General features: G+C 39.5%; 2 protein-coding genes across 11 annotated transcripts in view; one reads left to right on the plus strand and one right to left on the minus strand.

Moving 5' to 3' along the window:
- The first annotated feature begins 1,276 nt into the window (after window positions 1–1,276).
- Window positions 1,277–18,841, plus strand: PRG4 (proteoglycan 4). 8 transcript variants are annotated; one of them, XM_047705666.1, is made up of 14 exons: window positions 1,467–1,595; window positions 1,904–2,002; window positions 4,769–4,891; window positions 6,162–6,281; window positions 9,167–9,313; window positions 9,906–10,025; window positions 11,486–12,894; window positions 13,420–14,386; window positions 15,018–15,095; window positions 15,941–16,077; window positions 16,473–16,629; window positions 17,098–17,295; window positions 17,770–17,895; window positions 18,647–18,841. In XM_047705666.1, exons 2-14 carry the CDS (start codon window positions 1,930–1,932, stop codon window positions 18,742–18,744), a joined length of 3,753 nt encoding a protein of 1,250 aa, XP_047561622.1. In that variant the 5' UTR covers window positions 1,467–1,595; window positions 1,904–1,929; the 3' UTR covers window positions 18,745–18,841. The 8 variants fall into 8 exon arrangements, with proteins under 8 accessions (XP_047561615.1, XP_047561614.1, XP_047561616.1 ...); XM_047705662.1 differs by having other exon boundaries at window positions 11,486–12,630; window positions 13,012–14,386; XM_047705665.1 differs by having other exon boundaries at window positions 1,468–1,595; window positions 11,486–12,630; window positions 13,108–14,386.
- TPR (translocated promoter region, nuclear basket protein) overlaps window positions 18,792–22,184 on the minus strand; it is a 68,677-nt gene continuing 65,284 nt past the window's right edge. For all 3 annotated transcript variants that reach the window (XM_047705656.1, XM_047705655.1, XM_047705657.1), the window contains exons 51-52: window positions 19,600–19,695; window positions 18,792–18,991 (exon numbers count right to left, since the gene is read on the minus strand). In XM_047705656.1, coding sequence (XP_047561612.1) covers window positions 18,936–18,991; window positions 19,600–19,695 — 152 coding nt within the window. In that variant the 3' untranslated portion in view covers window positions 18,792–18,935. The remainder of the gene's footprint in view (window positions 18,992–19,599; window positions 19,696–22,184) is intronic.

Raw genomic sequence — 22,184 nt, forward strand, 5'->3', positions numbered from 1 at the left:
ACACGAAGTACCTACCAAATATCTACTACGCAGTGGACGACAGCTGTTTGGTTGGACGAGCACATGGTAAGACCCAGAACCTCGGTAAAACACTAGACTACATGTTGGCAATGGAAGGAAGGCACAGGCATTGGTTGTCCTTGGGGAAACCACAGTCTGTGGCCGTCGGAGTGGGCAAGAGATAAACAGATAATTGCCATGAAAGGCAGTACTTTGTTGACTATGATTCTGGAGGTGACTGGAGTTGATCTGGTAAGGTTTCAGGAAGGTAGTATGACACAAGCTAGGCCTTTATCAGGTAGATAGGATTTTTTTTTCCTTAAAGATTTATTCATTTATTTTAGAGAGAGAGAGAGAGAGAGAGAGAGAGAGCACAATAACACATGTGAGGGGCTAAGGGAGAAGAGAGAGAACCTCAAGCAGACTCCACGCTGAGTGCAGAGTCTGATGAGGGGCTCAATCCCATGACTCTGAAGTCATAACCTGAGCCAAAACCAAGGTCAGGCACCTCACCGACCGTGCCACCCAGGGGTCCCGGGAGATAGGATTCTAACAGGAACATTTTGTATCAAACTGAGGTAAAACCTTGAACAGAGTTGACTTAGCTCTGCAAGATGAGAGTTGACATTTTCTGGGGTAAGGAAGCTAAATTAGTAATTTTAAAGACCCTTCCCAAATGCTGCTATGCTTAAATAAAGGGGGTAAAGGAGAAATCTACACTTTTGAAGCAGGGTTTTTCTTGGTAAAGGAAGCTAGGAAATCCACAGAGCAGACCATCCACCTCTGGGCAATTAGAGCATATTTTCGGTGCTCAGTGAAAATGCAAACACTCAAGAAACATATATTTGGTTTAATTGTGTAAGTTAAGAAAATTTACACCATAAACGAACGGTAGGTAAGTTTCAAAATCACTCTTTGTTAGATTTAGCTGTGGTGGGGGTGGTGGGGGAGGATAAAAAAAGGAAGAAGGGACAGCAGCCTTTGACTACTCTGACACTGGTGCTTTGATATGCTGGTCAAGACTTGCCAGGACTATTTATCATCTCAGAACAATTTGTTCATTTCACTCAGAAATTAGAAGTGTGTTTTGGCCAATAATTCTAAATTTATTTTGTAGTAGTCATTTTTCTTAATGGAAGTGTTTTCCAGATGTTGCCTAAGTCTAGCTGTCTGGGCCCTCTTCCAACAAATGAGGAAAGTTTGATTTCATAGGTTGTCACTGTTGATTCTGTCTAACCTTTGGACTAATTGGTTCATCCCAATTTATTTGCACTGATATATAAGACTTCCAGGACACTGGAAAAACTCATTATTGCTTTTACGGGTAAGTGTCAAAGTTAACTTGCTTCATGGAATTAAATGTGTTTTCAATTCAATAGGGATATGTTTTAGTCAAGGAATTTGAAAAAGGTTTATAAGGATAGGAGTAGGAAAGTTTTGAAAAGGACCACAGCTCGGCAGTACACCTGTTCGAAGCTCACAGATTTGAATGGAGAGTTAAGGGAAAGTTGGAATGGTCACTTCTGTGTTTGTCAAATTACATTTTACTGAAGCTGGTTCTTTTTTTTCCCAAGCTGGGATTTAAACCTTGCACTGTAAGTATATGCTGTAATTTAAATAGTGTTGAAATCAGGCTGTTTTCCATTTGGGGGATTCAAAAGTATTAAAGTGGTCGGTAACATGATCGAAATGGTGACTTAATGATTTTTTTCTGCATAAGATTAAGTTTAATGGCTAAATATTTGTGATAGAATTAAGGCTGATCATTTTTAAAAGTCTTGTTTCAAGAGTGAGATGGTTTTATTATTAAATCTCCTTTTAAAAATTATTGACAGTAAGTAACACAGACATAAACTAGTGGTGAGATTAAAGAGCAGTTTTGATACTTTTCTTTTCCTTTCAGTGAGGGCTCGGTACCTGGAAACAGCCATGGAGTGGAAAATACTTCCCATATACTTGCTGCTACTTTCTGTTTTCTTGATTCAGCAAGTTTCTTCTCAAGGTACCTTGACCATCAAAGAGACGTTTATTTAAGAGCTGCTGCTAATCATTCTGTGTTGACCATTATGACAACAAAAGAAACAGATTTCTAAAGACATGTATTTGTTTGAGCTTAATGTACAATTTTAAAATTATGTGAAGCAGATGTGGTATATTTATAAGCATTTTGGAATTCTCAGGTTTTTCTGATGTCTTATGAAATCTTTTAAGTTTTGAGTTTTCCTGTAGAATAATTTTTGTGCTCCTTATTTTTATGGTTCTTCCAAAATTTCAACAAAATACAGACACAGGATACACCTATGCTAGTGTGATAGAGTATCATTAGATGAACTGAAAAGAACAATGTTGAAATAACATGTAATTTTCACTTCCATGTATGATAAATTTAACTAGTCTTTTACATCACATAAATTATTGATGATTTATCATGGCATCATGTAGAGTTGATTTATCATGGCATCATGTAGAATTAGGTATCATGTAACAATGAACATTTACAAAGTTTCAAATGGCCTTGTATTAATCTTGAAAGGTCTGTCTTTCTTATAAGAACTAGTCATCCAGATATGGACTTCCACTCCCATACATGTCATCTTATATATTATATAATATGTGTATATTATATAATATATATATTATATATTATGACATTGAACTACTCAGTCAGTCCTGGATGAACAGTCCTTGCTACTCATTTTTGAGAATGTGAAGATAAATTCAATGCAGTCACCTTAGCCCAAGTCTCTAACATGCGATCAAAGTTGATGAGTGACAATAATACCAAGCGTTGGATTTTTGTTTCCTTTTTTTTTTTTTTTTTTGATTAGCAAAACGGGAGAAAAGAAAAATCAAGGTGCAGGATTATTATGGTGAAATTATATTTATAAAATAGGCACTTCCAGGAAAATAGTTTAAATTCCCACCAGCCTAAGCATGAGAGATAACTGCCTGCCATGGACATAGTTTCAGAATCACTTAGATAAGAGGAAAAACACATGAAAGCAGACGTGAATATTTAATAACGAATGATGGCCACCATGTATCTCTAGACTCCTCTGCTCTCTCGTGATGTATTATTAGGCTCACAACACTGAGAGCATTTCCTAAGCTACCTTTCCTCTGTAGTAAGATCAATTGTTCTCTAAAATGCTTTTACTTTCCTTTAAATGAGTGAATTTAAAATTAACTAAAATTAACAACAATAAAAGGATAAAAGTCATTTAATCTATGGAAATAATTGTACTTCTTTTAAAGGTAACTGATGTCCTATTTCAGAAATCTGCTAACTACAGAAGGATAGCATTTAATGTTGTGTTTGTTGTCTGCTTGTCTTGCCTTCTCAACCTCTTCTCATTCTTTTTCCTTTATATATATAATATATGTATGTATATACATACACTATATATGCATTGTATCGTGCACATATGTATGCAAAAGTTGTGAAGTTGACCTAACATTTACTATTTTCTTTGTACACGAAGACTTAAACTTCCCCGGACTCATTATTTTGAGATTTCTCCAGTGTGGTTCAGCTTCCCCGTATGGCTTTAGGACAGTGCACCTGACAGTTTCCATTCCAGAGATGGATTCCATTGTCACATTTTTGTGGTTATTCTCTCAGGAAGGTGTTTTTCCAAGTGCTTCTTTTTTTTTTTTTTAAGATTATATTTATTTATTTGACAGACAGAGATCACAAGTGCAGAGAGGCATACAGAGAGAGAGGAAGGGAAGCAGGCTCCCTGCTGAGCAGAGAGCCTGATGTGGGGCTTGATCCCAGGACCCTGAGATCATGAACTGGCCGAAGGCAGAGGCTTACCCCACTGAGCCACCCAGGCACCCCTTCCAAGTGATTCTTAAAATATATTTGAAGATCCTTACACTTTTGTTTGTATTTTTATTTTGTTTTACCCAGAATAACTTTGACCTTTATACTCAAGCCCAGGTGCTAATTGAACAGTTAACCTATTTTGTACTCGCTGTAGTTGTGGTTGGAAGCATGTGACTTCCTCAGCATTTAAAGAAAGAGGTTATCCTCACGAATGAAAAGAAGAGGAAGCCTAGGGAAGTTGTTGCTGGCATGATCAGCTTGCTTTAAACTCAACATGAGAGATGAGAGACAATGTGATTGGGTGGACAAAGTGTGGGCTTTAGAATCAGAGATTTCAGAGTTCAGATTCTAGGTGACCATATAGTGTACTATCCAAATCAGGACACTTCTGAGAGTGAAAGAGTTCAATATGAATAATTAATAGGTATTAATTGACCTGTAATACATATATCCTAGAAGTCTTAACTGGGTGTCCCGCTGGTTATTAAAGTCTCTGTGTTTCAGCTTCCTTATCTCTCAAAAGAGGCTACTAATACTCTCCTGGTAACATTTTTATAAACATGAGAGAGAACATATGACTTAGTGCCCAGCACAGAGAGGCTGAATAAAGGTCAACTAGTCCTCCTCTGTGGCTGCCTCAGGAGAGCCGTAGCTGTCCCCTTTTCCCCCAGGAATGTCACCCACTTTTAGCAAAACTGTTAACTTTGCCTAATTTTCAAAAGTGTATTTACCTTCTCACTCAGTGAAGCATAAAGTGGCATGATCAAGGTCATGTCAGCAATCAGGCTAAGGTCCTCTGGACCCATTGCTACCCATCATTCCTGACCTTTTCCAATGGATAAAACTCTCCCTCACCAAGTGGCTTTATCCCCTTCATGAGGTCTCTTCCTTCCAGGGACGCGGTTTGGCCATGTTTACGCTAGTGTTGTGTAATTTTAGATTTACCGAGCTGTGCAGGGAGATGTGGGGAAGGGTATTCTAGAGAAGCCACCTGCAACTGTGATTATAACTGTCAACACTACATGGAGTGCTGCCCTGATTTCAAGAAAGTCTGCACCGTGGGTAAGTCTGGACAGCTAGTGTCTCCCCCGCCTCGTCACACCGTTCCGGGAGTCCCCTCGCACCTCCTTGCTGCGCTTTTCCACACTCTTGTGCTTCTTTTTGCTCCGGTGCCTTTCCCTTCCTCGCCTCCATGTTGCAGTGTGTTGTACCTAAGGATGGTATCAAAGGTTGTGCCTCCGGAGGGCGGGGCGGGGGGAGGGCGGGGAGGGGAGCCTGGAAATCCGTCAGGTGCACAAGGTTCTTGACTAGTCCCAAGCAAAATGTCTTCTTTTAAATAGAGAATACTGTGACTCTGGAGTCATTAAGTAGATAGCAGTGAGTAATTACTTATGACCAATCAGAGATGTAATTGCTTCGTGTTGGGGTTCTTCAAGAGTTTCATCAAAAGAATCCATGCATATAAAATAAGCTTATCTACTGTTGGGCTTTTTGATAGGAGAATGTCCTAGAGTACCTGAAAAAGGGATCTTTAAATATGAAGCATGCATGTTTCATGAGGAATTTCAATTAGAACCCAAAGGCTCTGAATTGTAAAGTACGAGTGGTATTTCCCTTGAACACATTTTGGATCATTTTTTTTTAACACAGGGATGTTTCATTTCCAACTTTTGAAAATTGCAATTAAAAGTGGTTCAGAGTTACGTTCACTTTAGAATTTGCACACGAAGTTGATAAATATATTGCTGTACAGTTATGTGTCCTATAAGGTAATCATTTCAAAGAGGCCTTGGTAAGTGTGTTTCTAGCCAAGGCTTGTTTTGACATGAGCATGCATAATTCATGCCATGGAATTAGGCTGAAATCTTTCAACTCTTGCTCAGTTTGTCAGATAAAAGTCTCTGCATTTTATAAATGATTTTTGAGCCTAAACAGGGACTCACCTATGTTAAGTCAGCTCTTTGGAATATTGTTGTGAGGTCCGTCCAAAAGTTCCTTTAATAAACATCTATTACAAAGCGGTGGTGCGAGGTGGAGGGTGGAAGGATTCCATGTGAAGGGTTCCCACCTTCCCATCGTGCATACGTGAAATGACTGAGACAGCACTGGGGTGTCTCTTGGAGCCTTGGAGGGCGAGTAAATTTTCTCTGAGTCATCATATTTCTTTCTTGACTTCTCTACTCGGAAAACCACCTGTTTTCCAAATTCCAAACGAAAGACTCAGAAATACACTTCTGGAACTCTAGTCGGCTCTCAGTTAGGAAATGGCGATGAGAACGTGGGGGTGGCTGCACAATTAGTAATCCGTAATGTTTTGTTTTGCTCTGGGTAGAGCTTTCCTGTAAAGGCCGTTGCTTCGAGTCCTTCGCAAGAGGGAGGGAGTGTGACTGTGACTCAGATTGTAAGAAGTATGGCAAGTGCTGTCCTGATTATGAGAATTTTTGTGGAAAAGGTAAGCATCGTGGTGCCAATCAGCGCCTCTCAGCATCTCTCTATGCCGCAAACCTGCACACCTGCCTTAGCATCGCTGATGATGTCTAATGTGCACTCCACCTAGGGACTTGCTTTTACTAACAGCCATTTCGTTTAAATTTTGCTTCACCAAGAATGAATTAAAGAAGGAAAGCCTCTTCCAACACAGCACTGCCTGGCTCCACCAGGCTCCAGGAGAGCCAGAGATGACTGGTTAAGGAACAGAGAGGATAGGGGCTGAGTGGACGTGCTTTTTCCTCCAGTGTGGTCCGATTTCAGGTGAAGTCAATGGTAACAAGCTCACTCAGGGACTTCTTGTCTCATCCTAATGGTGCTGACCCCACAAAGTCAGTGGTGCTTTGAGCTAGCTGTATTTTTGGCTTTAGTGTTTTTTGAGTGTATATTGAATATATATTGAATAGTGTATATTGACAGAACAACACTTTCAGTTTCTCTCTAAACTAGTCAGTTTAGGAGTTAAAGACATTAAATTTATAGGCAAATCTATCAAGTTGTTAACCTTCTGTTGTACGTGTCTTCTCATCTCTGCAGTCCACTTTGTCATCTCTGTCTAAATCCCTCTGTGTCATAGAGTCAATAAAAAGGGATATTGTTCCATTTTAAAATCCTCTTCTCTGGTTTTAGGTTCTAAAGGAATACTCTGAGAGTATAACAAAACTCTTCAGAGTTTCCCCCCAAAATAAATAAATAAATAAAAATACAAAAAAAACCCCACAAAAAAACAAAAACGAATTCCTTTCTTTTACCGAATGTTTGCTCTTAAATTCTCCTTTAAAACATTATTTGTGGTGGGGGCGCCTGGGTGGCTCAGTGGGTTAAAGCCTCTGCCTTCGGCTCAGGTCATGATCCCAGAGTCCTGGGATCAAGCCCCACATTGGGCTCTCTGCTCAGCAGGGAGCCTGCTTCCTCCTCTCTCTTTCTGCCTGCCTCTCTGCCTACTTGTGATCTCTGTCTGTCAAATAAATAAATAAAAATCTTTAAAAAAAAAACAATATTTGTGGAGGTAAAGGTGAAAATAAGCATTGCTTGCATAATATCATTTAAACAAGGCTGTAATCCTGCTTCTTTTGAACAGTGGAGAAATAGGGTAAAAAACTGTTAATCAGCATAGTTGAGGGCTATTTCTTAACTGTTCAATGTTTTCATTGGACAGCATTCCAGAAATGATGGAGACTACACCCATATAATCAAAAACTCGGAGCGCAGAGTTCCTGCAGCTCTCAGATGGATCTTATGATGAAGGATACATATTTGCTTAGTGCCCTGATAATTCTTTTGGCTGCGAGACAAAAAAACTAAGACTTTATTTTGGGCAGAGGATGGGTGGGGAGGGAGGATAGTTAGAGAGTGATGAAGCATTGCAAGGACATGTTAATAAAGACAATGCTTTATGCCACCAGGTGGTGGGTCAGATTACCTGAGGCTTACGTTCAACAGAAAAATTGATGGTCATGCTTCATTTACAGAATTCACAAAGACAGGGTTTCCACTGAAAAGGATAGAACCACCCAGACCTTCACTACTTCGTTTTTTTTTTTTTTAGAGTTTATTTATTTATTTGACAAAGAGAGAGAGAGATCACAAGTAGGCAGAGAGGCAGGCAGAGAGAGAGGGGGAAGCAGGCTCCCTGCGGAGCAGAGATCCCGACGTGGGGCTCGATCCCAGGACTCTGAGATCATGACCTGAGCCGAAGGCGCCCCACTACTTCATTTTTTTAAAAAATAGCAACCAAACTATCTTACCAATCACCCCTTAGTTGTTTCAGGTTTGCTATAGATACTATTTATAGGTATCTATGTATCCCCAAATTTTAACTTTTCAAGAACTGAAGAAATGTACGTGAGAAAACAGTCCGAGAGGTTGTTTGGCTCAAGATCACTAGCTAGTATGGCAGAACTGGTTCTTAAATTGAGCTCTTTGGTGGGGGAGGCAGAGGAAGGAGTGTGGTCGTCAGCTCCTGGAGATTGCATTGGCCAGAGTTCCTAGGGGACGTTCCGCAAGAGCAGCGAGATTTATCAGGACTCTCTACTCAAAGTGTCCCCACTGCTCTCTGCTTTCTTATCTTTCAGAAGTCCTTCTCCTTTTCCTCTGGTTCCTAACAATCAAAACATGTCCCGTGCCTTCTCTTCTAGACATAAAAAGGGTAGGCAGGCGGGAGAGAAAAGGTTTCAAAGATGCACACCGAACCATTGACGGTTGTTTAACTTGGGGAAGGGCCACAGATTTTGAGAAAGGCATAATGTGAAGGTGTGAACTTTTTTCAAGAGTAACTATTCATGTAGATCTTTTGTAATTAAAAAAAAAAGAGGTGAATTGGCATCATTTGATTTAAATGAATATGAAAACAGGACAAATGTAATTATTATATTCCTCTTCCTGAGAGCACAAATACCTGTTGTTCGCAAGCAGTTATTACTTTCATCAACACAAAACTGGCAGAAGAGATGGAACTGAGAGAGTCAAGTATGTTTTAGGCCAGGAAATACCTTCAGAAATCATAATCTGAATAAACATCTCAATTTGCAGACAAGAAAATGAAGTTCAAGAGGGAGTTAGCTCATTTGCTTAGCACCCTGCAGGTCTAAGACTGGAATTCAGGTTTTCTGACCCTTTCTGAGCCTTTGCCCTTTGTCATAACTTACAACAATTTCAGAACCAATATTTCCTAGCAGTGCATCTTTAGAATTCATCGCTTTGGAGTAACTAGTGTTAGGCTAAGAGCCTGCCTACGCTGGTTTTCACCAGCATTGATTCCTGAAGCCAGGTGCATCCGTGCCTTCCACAGTTAAGAGTTATTGACGAATGTCTACAGGATGTTAATCCACCTGTCTTGCTTGGCCTCAGTGCATAATCCCACATCACCATCTTCAAAGACTGCACCTTCACCTCTGGGAGCATCTCAAACCATCAAATCAACAACCAAACGTTCACCCAAAGCGCCAAACAAGAAGAAGACTAAGAAAGTGATAGAGTCAGAGGAAATAACAGAAGGTAGGAAGATGGCAGATGTCATGAAAGGTTTTTGAGAGGGATTGAGCTGTAGGTGGACTAGTTTTTTATAAGACTCTTCACAGAATAAGGGAATCATGTGAGTCATGAAGGGCTCATTACACTTTTTAAAATGTGTTTTTAAGTCAAAGTTTCAGCCAAATTATAAGCCCTCAGCTGTTTATTTTTCTTTAGCCAAATTATAAACCATCAGCTATTTATTTTTCTTATAACTGAACCCAGCATGGGTGTAGGTTAAAAAAATTAGAAGAAACACAGCTCACTGGGGGGAAAAAAATATCCCAGGTGATTTTCTGCAGAATAATTAGATTCTGTGAGAGAGGGGAAAGTTGAGAGAAAGTAAAATAGTTATATTACTTGTATCTATGATGAGCTTAGCTACCTTACTTTTTAACTAACAAAAGAAGAGTTGATCATATTCCTGATAAAAGCAAAACAGGGAGGTTTGTAGCTCAGTAAACATTATTTCTTGCTGTATTTGGACTGGCGGTTTTCTTTCTTTCTTTCTTTCTTTTTTTTTTTTTTTTGCTTTAAATTACAGTTGATGTGATCAACCTTTTTATTTGATTTATAGAACATTCTGTTTCTGAAAATCAAGAGTCTTCCTCCTCTTCCTCTTCTTCTTCAACTATTCGGAAAATCAAGTCTTCCAAAAATTCAGCTGCTAATAAAGAATTAAAGAAGAAACCCAAAGGTTTGAGCATTGATAAAGATCAAAGACTATATCAATGCCATATTAATAATAGTTACCTAAAGGCAATGTGTGTTAGAACAATGATTTGAGGATATTTCAGTACTTGGGGCATGTATAGATTTGTAAAAATTATTGTAGAAGATACTATTGAGAACTTCCTTTAGGAAATTAGTGCAAAGCAGCTAAGAAACCATTCTTTAAACAAAGGATAAGAAGATGCTAGAGTGGCAGCTCTGGAACCACAGATGACACCAGAGATGTTCGGTTTGGGTTTTTGAGTTTAATTCCTGTCCACCTGATCCATTTTTCTTTCTTCTCTCTTATTCCTAATGTTATTTTTCCTTTAATTTTTACTTATTTTGCAAACATTTATATGCTGCTTTAAGTGCTTTAGAATGTTAATCCATTAAAGTCTCATATGAATCTCTGGGAAAGCCAATATTATAATCCACATTTTACAGCTCCTTTTTATTATTTTTCTAATTAAATAATGTGTCATTCTGGCTGAATTTTTTTTTTTTGATAGTAGAGAATGTACTACAGATTAGGCTATTACCTTCTGAAAAGAGATTCCCTTTGTTCTGCTTTTCATTAGTTCTTGAAATTCTAAAATATATTCTCTTTCTCCAGGAAATACTGATTTTGGATACTGGAGTTTTGAAGAACTCTATTTTCTGGGTGGTTATTTCCCCTGAAGCCTTTTCTTTGGCTAAATACCCAAATACATAGTCTTTGAATCATCCAGAGAGCCTTGAACACCACAGAAGTGCAGTCCATGTTTGCTAAATGGAACTCATCTCAGCGATGAGCTCATGATATGCTCTTTGGACTCTGAAATTCACCTGTGGGGCAGCTGCTGTGAGAAATCCTGTTAAACAGGATTTCTTTTGCTGCCATGGCATCCTAATCTCCTCTCTGTATCCCCTGGTGGGCTGCTGAATTTAGGTGTGCCCAGGAAGAGAGCCGCTAACAACCATGTGTGTGGACACAGAGCTCAGTAGGGACCATTGGAGTGACTGGAGCAGATTCCTGGGGTGTAGTTGTAGAGGCCTCTGAGGCAACTGGTGCGGTGAATTTACAAGATGTTGGAACTAGGTTTCCAGGGGGGCAGATGGGTCACTGAGCAATGTGAAGTAAGAGGAGTGGAGAAAGTGAGGGGAAAAGAGCATTCATATAGAGATGACTTGGTGTTGATCATGTTGGTAATTTCCAAGTTGCTACTTGTTTCTCTCCATTAATTGTACAGACTTTAACTTGTGCTTTTCACTCCTTCTCATTAATTCCCCAAAATAGCCCAATCAGATTAAGTTCAGTAGTCACCATTTTAAAATAAATTAATAGACATATTATAGGTTAGCAGTTTGCTTGGGATACACAGCTAGTTGATAAGGATGGGATCTTTAGGTCACTATTGAAAAGAAAACTACTCAAAAATAAAAGATGTGTATATTTTTTTCTAGTAACAGATAACAAGAAGGAAAAAACTCCTAAAAAGAAACCTACACCAGAACCACCAGTTGTAAATGAAGCTGGAAGTGGACTGGATAGCAGTGACATCAAGCTCACCCCAACTCCTGACACTCCTACTACCCAAAGCAATAAAGTTACCACATCTCCCAAGATTACAACAGGCAAACCAATAAATCCTAAACCCAGTCTTCCACCTAATTCTGATCCATCCAAAGAGACACCTTCAAAACCTAATAAAGAGACAATAGCTGAAACTAAAGAGATTTCTTTAACAAAAAAAGAGACTTCAAGTGGAACAAAAGAGAAGACTGTTTCAACTAAAGAGACACGAAGTGCAGAGAAAACACCTGCTGAAGATTTTGTACCCACATCCGAAGCTCCTGTTAAATCTACACCCAAAGCTGAAACTACAACCAAATCCCCTGTTTCCACCACCACCACGGAGCCTACACCCACTACTACCAAGGAGCCTGAACCCACTACTCCCAAAAAGCCTGTACCCACTACCACCAAAGAGCCTGCACCCACTACCATCAAGGAGCCCACACCCACTACTCCTAAGGAGCCTGCACCCACTACCACCAAAGAGCCTGAACCCACCACCACCAAGGAGCCTGAACCCACCACCCCTAAGAAGCCTGCACCTACCACTCCTAAGGAGCCTGCACCCACTACCACCAAAGAACCTGCACACTCCACCCCCAAGGAGCCTGCACCTACCACTCCTAAGGAGCCTGCACCCACTACCACCAAAGAACCTGCACCCTCCACCCCCAAGGAGCCTGAACCCACCACCCCTAAGAAGCCTGCACCTACCACTCATAAGGAGCCTGCACCCACTACCACCAAAGAACCTGTACCCTCCACTCCCAAGGAGCCTGCACCCACTACCACCAAAGAGCCCGTACCCACAGTCCCCAAAGAACCTGCACCCACTACGACCAAGGAGCCTGAACCTACCACCACTAAGGATGAACCCACCACCACCAAGGAGCCAACACCCACCACCCCTAAGGAGCCTGCACCCACCACCACCAAGGAGCCTGAACCTACCACCACCAAGGAGCCTGAACCCACCACCCCTAAGAAGCCTGCACCTACCACTCCTAAGGAGCCTGCACCCACTACCACCAAAGAACCTGCACCCTCCACTCCCAAGGAGCCTGCACTCACTACTACCAAAGAGCCTGTACCCACAGTCCCCAAAGAACCTGCACCCACTACGACCAAGGAGCCTGAACCCACCACCACCAAGGAGCCAACACCCACCACCCCTAAGGAGCCTGTACCCACTACCACCAAGGAGCCTGAACCCACCACCACCAAGGAGCAGACACCCACCACCCCTAAGAAGCCTGCACCTACCACTCCTAAGGAGCCTGCACCCACAGCCCCCAAAGAACCTGCACCCACTACCACCAAGGACCCTGAACCCACCACCACCAAGGATGAACCCACCACCACCAAGGAGCCGACACCCACCACCCCTAAGGAGCCTGCACCCACAGCCCCCAAGGAACCTGCACCCACAGTCCCCAAGGAGCCTGCACCCACTACCACCAAGGAGCCTGAACCCACCACCACCAAGGAGCTGACACCCACCACCCCTAAGGAGCCTGCACCCACAGCCCCCAAAGAACCTGCACCCACTACCACCAAGGAGCCTGAACCCACCACCACCAAGGAGCCAACACCCACCACCCCTAAGGAGCCTGCACCCACAGTCCCCAAGGAGCCTGCACCCACTACCACCAAGGAGCCGACACCCACCACCCCTAAGAAGCCTGCACCTACCACTCCTAAGGAGCCTGCACCCACTACCATCAAAGAGCCTGCACCCACAGCTCCCAAGGAACCTGCACCCACCACCACCAAGGAGCCAACACCCACCACCTCTAAGAAGCCTGCACCTACCACTCCTAAGGAGACTGCACCCACCACCCCCAAGAAGCCTGCACCCACTGCCCCCAAAGAGCCTGCACCCACTGCCCCCAAGGAGCCTGCACCCACTGTCCCCAAGAAGCCTGCTCCAACTCCTCTTGAGACACCTGCTCCAACCACCTCAGAGGCCTCTACTACAACTACCACCATGGAGCCTCCTCCCACTACTCCCAAGAACCCTGCTGAATCAACGCCTGCAGAACCCACACCAAAGGCTCCTGAGAACAGTCCCAAGGAACCTGTTGTACCTGTAACCAAGGCTCCTGAAGTGACCAAACCTGAAATGACAACAGCTAAAGACAAAACAGAAAAAGACACACATACGAAACCTGAAATTACAAGTGCTGTACCTAAGATTACAACCCAAGAGACAGCAATTTCAACAGAAGAGACCACTGAGTCCAAAACAAGTACAACCACACAAGGAACTCCTATCACATCGTCCAAAAGTACTCCTAGAGCAACAACTCCTGCACCCAAAGAAATGACTACAACAAAAAAGACAACCACAATGGAAGAGACTGTGAATAAACCTGAAGAAACCACAGATGTGCCCAAAGATACAACCACGAAACCTGAAGTGTCAACTTCCAAACCCCGAAAGCCAAACAAAGCACCAAAAAGGCCTACTTCTACCAAAAAGCCAAAAACAGTACCTAAAGGGAGAAAACCAAAGCCTACAGCAACTCCCCCAAAGATGACTACATCGACAATGCCTACATTACACCCTACCTCTTCAGAGGAAGCCATGCTCCAAACTACCACCAGCCCCAACCAGGGACTTAACTCAGAAATAGTTGAAGTAAATCCAAATAAAGATGCAGATATTGCTGGAGAAAAACCTCACACGATCCCCAGGCCCCCTGCGTTCACCCCTATATTTATCCCAGGTACTGGTACCTTGGTGAGAGGATCCAATCAAGACATCGCCATCAATCCCATGCTTTCAGGTAATAAGCATTAGTTATGTCCAGTTTTAAAACTGGTAATGTTAACTTAAATTTATCTGGGCCAGAATACCCTGAGTTAGTATCTCGCTATTGATATGTATTATCTTGCAGAGTTTTACAGCTTCTCCGTAGGTAAACAGAGGAGTAATCACCGTAAGATTATTTGGTCTTTGGAAAATTGAATAATAAGGAATTTAGTGCATTTGTGTCTATATGCAGAGATGGTGTACAGAATGTCAAAAAAATTTAGTTGGGAGCGTATTCTTATAAGAGTACAATGCAAGGCAAAAGTCTGCAACATTTTTCTCTTTTCCACACCAATTCCAAAGGGCAATCAGAACTAAAAAATGAAGTTTTGTGTTGGGATCAAACATCTAGTAATTATCTAATTTACATAAAGATCAGGCCCATTCCAATTTTTATACATTACTTTTTGAATAATATCACCTTTAAGTAAAACAATTATGAAATATGGCTCTTCTTTTTCGTTTCTGAAATATGCACACCTCCTACTAGCCCTTTCAACAGCTTAGGAAAATGTGAACAGAGGAAACAGCCCTGTGGGAGGATTTGAAAAGAACATAAACTCCTTTCTCATTTTCTTTTGTATCGGCTTAATCTTTTGTTTTAGATGAGACTAATTTATGCAACGGTAAGCCAGTAGATGGACTGACTACTTTGCGCAATGGAACACTGGTTGCATTTCGAGGTGAGCTATGCACATATTTTTTCTTCTGCCCATCATTTTATTCTTGGCATTTATGAGAACCAAAGGAGAGCGGAAGCTTGGGTTGAGCTTTCTGGAGGGGAACCTGACTGATGAACTTAACTCACACAATATGGGAACATGAAAGTAATTACCAAAATACAGGATTAACAGAATTAAACACATTAGAGTAACAAATAAAACAGCTTGAACTGATACTACTAAATTTTTTCTTTCCATTAGTAATTAAAAGGTAGTTCAAATATTAATTTCATATCAAGTGACATGATATCCAGGTTTGTATTTGAATTCCCTGCTCTATGTTATATGAAAATAACATCTTGATTGCAACGTGTTCAAAAGTGCTACATCCTGTGGGAACCGAACAGGAGAACAGCAGTTACTTCATGTTGCTTCTCTGCTGGTCCAGTCCACTTATATTTAGATTAAATCTGAAAGGAAACAAATCATACACTAGCACCATAGCGGCCAAAGAGATTTTAGCAGTCACTGAATTATAACTCAATTCTAAAAGATAAAGAAACGGAGATAAGTGCTTTTCTGTAACTCACAAAGCCAGAAGGATCTTTCTAGAGAAACTGGAAAACTAAAATATTTCAAAGGCTATACTGAACTTCAGACCTGAGAAATATCTACTCTCAGAAATGTTCAAATACTAACTTCTGTACTAATCCTCACAGTGCTGACTAAACTTGTCATATAATATTGTTAACACACTTTTTTTTTTTTTAAATGATGAACTAATTAACAATTTTTCATTTTGGTTTCTTTTGGGATAAGTTATAGTATTCATTCAGTTGAGGCTGATCTACCACTTTCAATTTTAGGTCATTATTTCTGGATGCTGAGTCCATTCAATCCACCATCTCCACCTCGTAAAATTACTGAAGTTTGGGGTATTCCTTCTCCCATTGATACTGTTTTTACTCGATGCAATTGTGAAGGAAAAACTTTCTTCTTTAAGGTAAGAAATCAGCAACTAGCTATTCCTTATCTTAAGAGCATAAATCAGCTTAACCTCCACTTCAGAAGGGTCTTCATTTTTTTTTTTAAAAGATTTTATTTATTTGACAGAGAGAGAGATCACAAGTAGGCAGAGAGGGAGGGGGAAGCAGGCTCCCCGCTGAGCAGAGAGCCTGACGTGGGGTTCGATCCCAGGACCCTAAGATCATGACCTGAGCCGAAGGCAGAGGCCCAACCCACTGAGCCACCCAGGCGCCCCAGGTCTTCATATTTTATTAAACTATTCTATCATCAAAATTTAATAAAAAGCTAACAACTGGGTAACAACATTTAAGAATGAATCCCTAACTTTTCTATTCCAAGATGTTAACACTATTTCCTCTGTTAAATCAACAGGATTCCCAGTACTGGCGTTTCACCAATGATATAAAAGATCCTGGGTACCCCAAACAAATTGTAAAAGGATTTGGAGGACTAAATGGAAAAATAGTGGCAGCTCTCTCAATAGCTAAACACAAGGACAGACCTGAATCTGTGTATTTTTTCAAGAGAGGTATGTTTACAATAACTGACAAAATTACCAAACTTCTAAGTACTGATTTGCCTGGGAAATTTTATTCAGTATTTCCATTTATTACTGAGTTTATTGTCAAAAGATCTTTAATGGCTGTAATCAAATTGTTTTCAATGAAAAAACGGAGGACAGTAAAATATATTCAGAGCTCTCAGCATGCAAATTACAGTTTCACCTGAATTTTCAGGTCATCATATAAAGGTCATCATTTACTTTCAAAGGACGTTAAATAAAAATTATGCAATTTGTTGGTTTTATTCATTCAACAAGTTCTTCAGCATTTAGCAATTATTTTATAATACCCTTGACTATTAGCCATTATTAATGTCTGGACATACTTCATGAGAAACACTGATCATTTCCTCTACCTTGTAAAAGCTCTTTTCCACTTTTCTGGGGGATTGAGCTTAATTTTCTCATCACATGTGATTTTCTACTACATAATAGGTGGCGGCGTTCAGCAGTATATTTATAAACAGGAACCCATCAGAAAGTGCCCTGGAAGAAGGCCTGCTATCAATTATTCAGTGTACGGAGAAACAACACAGGTTAGGAGACGTCGCTTTGAACGTGCCATAGGACCTTCTCAAACACACACCATCAGAATTCACTACTCACCCATCAGAGTCTCTTATCAAGAAAAAGGTAATGTTTCTTCCTGCGTTAAAAATTCTTACACATGAAATAGATGTCATACAGTTTATCTCACAGAATGAAGCTTATTGAATATAGTGACTAAATAGCCCCAATAATTTAAAACTTAGTGATTCAAAACATCAATTGGCCTCAGTGAATGACCAGATCAATATGTACATATTGGTTTTTTTGTGAGTAAAGAATGCAATTTATTCAGGTTTATTTGTAATAAATGCCATTTATCAAATACCTCTTACCAAGAACATTACATACAAATCTACAAACCTCAGCAGAGTCCTAACAGGTAGGTATTTGTACCATGTCCGAGGGGGCAAAAACTGAGGCAACTAAGTTAAATAAGTCACCCAACGTAGCAGAGCTACTCAGTGACCACACTGGGATTCAAACCCAGATCTGTCCGATTCTTAGGGCTGCTCTTCCCTACAGCACAATCCATTTAGTCTGGCATCTTTAAATCTACAGGTTTCCTCCATAATGAAGTTAAAATGAGTTTACAGTGGAGAGGATTTCCAAATGTGGTTACTTCAGCTATAGCACTGCCCAACATTAGAAGACCCGATGGCTATGATTACTACGCCTTTTCTAGGAGTAAGTTATTAAGCAACTTTTTAGCTTCCTAAAGATGTGTTCTAATCTCTAAAACATGAATATAACCAAAGCAAAAACAAGTGTTCAATGGTGACTAAAGGTGAGAAGTTAAACTATAATACATATTCCAATTGCTCCGAAGAAGACAGAGTGTAGATTTTCACTTTACTTTTAATTAAATTGAATGGGTTGTGATTCAATTCTGCATTATCCTTCATGAGATTAAGCCTATTATGATACATCATCCAATTATTTGAGTAAAACTGCTACTAAAACAATATTTTACATTACCTGTGGCATTTAATGAAGGTCTTGGGTGCCACAAAATACTACTTGAATCATTTCACAAGTCCTGAAGATCACAAAGAAGTTTTTAAGAAACCAATTGTTTTTAATTAATAAAAATTAAATTATGCTACTTGGGGGTACTTTTCTTTGAAAAACTCGGAAATCTAAGTTATTCTCCTTAAAGGATAAAGCTGAAGTAAATTATTGTTTTTTAGACTTAGTTTTTCTCAAACTCTTACGTTGAAAAAGGAGAGTTGAACCTAATTTTATAGAAAGCTGGTGACAGGTCAATCTGTCAAGGCAATTTTGTTTTTTGTCAGAAAGTTCAAATTAATTAATACAAACATTTCTGATATTAAAATGATAAACACTATCTTTGAGTACAATAATCAACACAAACTTTTTTTTAAGTTCAGGTGTTCTGTTTTCTTTTTAATTAAAAAATGATTTCTCTTCTACTTAGATCAATACTATAACATTGATGAACCCAGGAGAACAGCAAGAGTCATTACCACTCGTTCTGGGCGGAGCTTATCCAATGTCTGGTACAACTGTCCTTAGACCCACCAGCAAAGGAAGAGTCAACTAATTAAATGAAGAATGAAAAATTTTGACATTGAAATACATTTTATTAATAAAGAATGTTGAGAGAAGCATACCAATTTAAATACAAAATGTCTTTAATCTCGACAATCATTACACTAAAACAGGCTTGAGAATCTTATTCACAATTATTACAGTTTACAGGACATTTAATTAATATTTCCTCTATTTATTCCTCCTCTCCCTCCCATTGCATGGCTCACACCTATAAGAGAAAAAAATAACCAAACTGAATGCATCTTTGAAGAAGTTACCTCAAAACTGGAGTATTCACTTACCCTAGGTCACTATAAAAATTGCTTTCAATATCAAATATCCAGATATATAGATATAAAACTGTGTTAGACATTTCACACATCTTCAGTTGAAAATTATTACAATTAGATTAATAGTTTCATAGCATGGATACAATCTCTAAGGGTTACATCAGAAAACATGGGGATATTAAAATTTTTAATTTTTTTGAACTAGTTAAAGTCACAAAGCTTTACTCTATTGTGTAAAAAGTGTAACAACAACAGGCAGAGAGGTAACAAATAACTATCTAGTACTGCAACACTTTAGCTTCTCCAAATCTTATTTTGAATTCAAGGAAGAAATGAATAAATATGAAATATAAGCACATACTCATTATATAACTGTAGTTTACAAGTCTTACAGATGAGTAAACAGCACATGCTCAATGTGTAATCAATCAATCCTTGGAACATTAAAAAAAAAACTAGATAAAGTTAGAAGCTTAAGGATTAGAAAACTTGTTCCATGTATTGCTATCCTACATCCTATCACATAATCAATATGTCAGAAATTTACCTCTCTGTCTGTTAAACTGACGACCACGGACACCTTGTCTCAATGTTGTCTGAAGTCTTACTCGTCTGAAAGGCTTTGGTTGACTACTGCTAGTATCTAAGAAAAAAAACCCAAATGTTAAAATATAAGAAAGCAAATAAAAAATAAGAAAAAGAAGAAAAGCATTTATAATGGCAAAATCTAGTTATAGTTACTAAATGAATGCATGGATAAAATGCAGAGGTGTCCATTTATTTTCAATATTTAAAAGTTGTTTGACTTTTAACAAGAGACATTTAACAAAAAAAGGTAAAAAAGTGAAAAAAAAATTTCTTATTAAAAAAAAGTTCTTGATTTTTTTCATTCATTCACTGCACTCATATAATACATACTTGGTGCCTATCCATGTATCACTGTACTAGCAGGCAGGGACTACAATAAAAGAACCATGTATCACCTCCCTCAGGAAACAACAGACCCCCACATATGATGTGAGTCAAATCTGAATCCTCTTTCCCAGACACCCCAAATCCAATCATTAGCAAATCTTGCCAGTTCAAATTTAAATACATACTCCCAAATCTGACTTCTTCTCACAAACTTCACTCTACCATCCTGTCTCAAACACCCTTGTCTTTACCTCGAATTTACAACATCCTCCGAACTTTCTCCTTGTTTCTGCTCATGTACATTTTCAGTCTCTTGTTTACACAGCAGCCAAACTGATATTGTTAAATCTTTAAGTCAGAACTTCTCACCACTCTGAAGCCCTCTAAAAGCTTCCTAAATCCACAAAAGCCAAAGCAATTATAATGATCTACTGGGGCTCTCCTCCTTACCCGCTTCCTATCTCCTGCTAGCCTGCCTCTCTGGCCTTACTGTGCTCTAACCACACCGGCCCTCTTGCTGATCCTGAATGTGCCACCTGCTGCCTTATAGATACCTGCTAGAGATCTCATCTGGAACACTCCTTCCTCAAAAAACTGCACAGCTTGCTCCCTTGCCCTTTCCAGTCTTTACTTAAAAGTCATTTCCTTGGTAATACTTTCTATCAAATCACCTGGGACACGGTAGGCCCTCAAATATTTACTGACCAAATGAACAACTGTTCCGATGAGGAGGCTTACTGTTTTATAAAGATTTTTAAATTTTATTTATTTGACAGACAGAGATCACAAGTAGGCAGAGAGGCAGGCAGAGATAGAGAGAGGGGGAAGCAGGCTCTCTGCTGAGCAGGGAGCCAGATGTGGGTCCCAGGACCCCGGGATCATGACCTGAGCCAAAGGCAGAGGCTTTAACCCACTGAGCCACCCAGGCGCCCCTGAGGAGGCTTATTGTTTTATATTATCAAATAAATTTAAAGACATTCTATTTTACAGAAACTGTAAAAGGGAACAAAAACCATATTTTCTTGTGCAAGCCTAGGTAAGACATAACATTCTACTGTCCAAGATAATTTTCACAGGATATCAGAATATAATTGGGAGAAGAGGATTTCAGCAATTGTATTATTAATAACTGATGACTTCTGAGTCTTGCTGAGTGTAATGCATTGAGTTATATAATTTATATACATTATTTCTAATCCTGACTGCAAGACTAGTTATGATTATCCATATTTCATTTATAATTGTGCAGACATTTAAAGTTACTAGCAGTTAGTTAAGGTAGATGTGGGATCTGAATCAATGGATATCGGCTTATAGGCTGCTGTGTCAGGGAAAAGCAGCTGATAGGCAAGAGAGATCTTGAGATAGCAAAGTCCCATGACTAAAGAAAGAAAGAACTAAGCAGGTCTTCCACAGAATGTGAAGGTTCCATGGCAGAATTTGAGAATTACTGCTATAAACAATTCAAAATAATTAGTGTGGATGATTGGGTACTGTATTTCTTCAACTAATAAAAGTAATTCCCTACCTAAAAATTTTGAGACAGATAAGCTAGTATAGTGTATTGTTTAAGAGTGGAGTCTCTGAAACCAAACTTCTTGAGTTCATATTCTTGCTTGCCCACCATTTTTTAGCTATGTACCTTGGAAAAGTTATTCACGTTTCTGTGCCTCAATTTCCACATGGGTGATTACCACATTGGGTTGATGTGAGAAGTGAGTGAATATATGTAAACGGCTTGGAATGCTGTCTGACACATAGTTAAGTGCTCAGTAAATGTTAATTATTTTTTCAAAGTACCACAGAAATAATTTTTATTGTAGAAAAATACATAAAATAATCTTTTCCAAGTTAACTTCAAAAACTTGAAAGCCAAACTTAGAAACTGTTTAATCAGTAAATTTCAAATATTTTTTGAGTCACAGACCTCCTACCTTTCAACTCTCCAAATCAAATCTCATGTAAGAATCCTAGTATGTAGAACAAATAACAAGAAACTCCTTTAAAGAGGCAGGAAACCTGAAGTACTGCTCCTTAGCTGCCCTCCCCGTGACCCATCCCTCACAGCCCTGTGGCGCCTCTAGTACAACCAAGTCTTAAAACTACATTTCCTTTAATAAAATACAATTTCCCTTTGAAATAAACCATTTTTAATTCAGGGGAAAAAAAAGAATGATCTCTTTGTTACTGACAAAATCATCTTTTGCAAACAAGTTT

The sequence above is a fragment of the Lutra lutra genome, chromosome 15 (genome assembly GCF_902655055.1).
Source record: "Lutra lutra chromosome 15, mLutLut1.2, whole genome shotgun sequence".
Classification (NCBI taxonomy): Eukaryota; Metazoa; Chordata; class Mammalia; order Carnivora; family Mustelidae; genus Lutra; species Lutra lutra.

Bases quoted from the DNA above. Each gene is read 5' to 3' on its own strand.
- PRG4 (XM_047705659.1), top strand. From the start codon at position 1,930: ATGGAGTGGAAAATACTTCCCATATACTTGCTGCTACTTTCTGTTTTC. The intron at 4,892-6,161 runs GTAAGTCTGGAC...TGCTCTGGGTAG, and splicing joins CAAGAAAGTCTGCACCGTGG to AGCTTTCCTGTAAAGGCCGT. The intron at 17,296-17,769 runs GTAATGTTTCTT...TTAAATCTACAG, and splicing joins AGTCTCTTATCAAGAAAAAG to GTTTCCTCCATAATGAAGTT.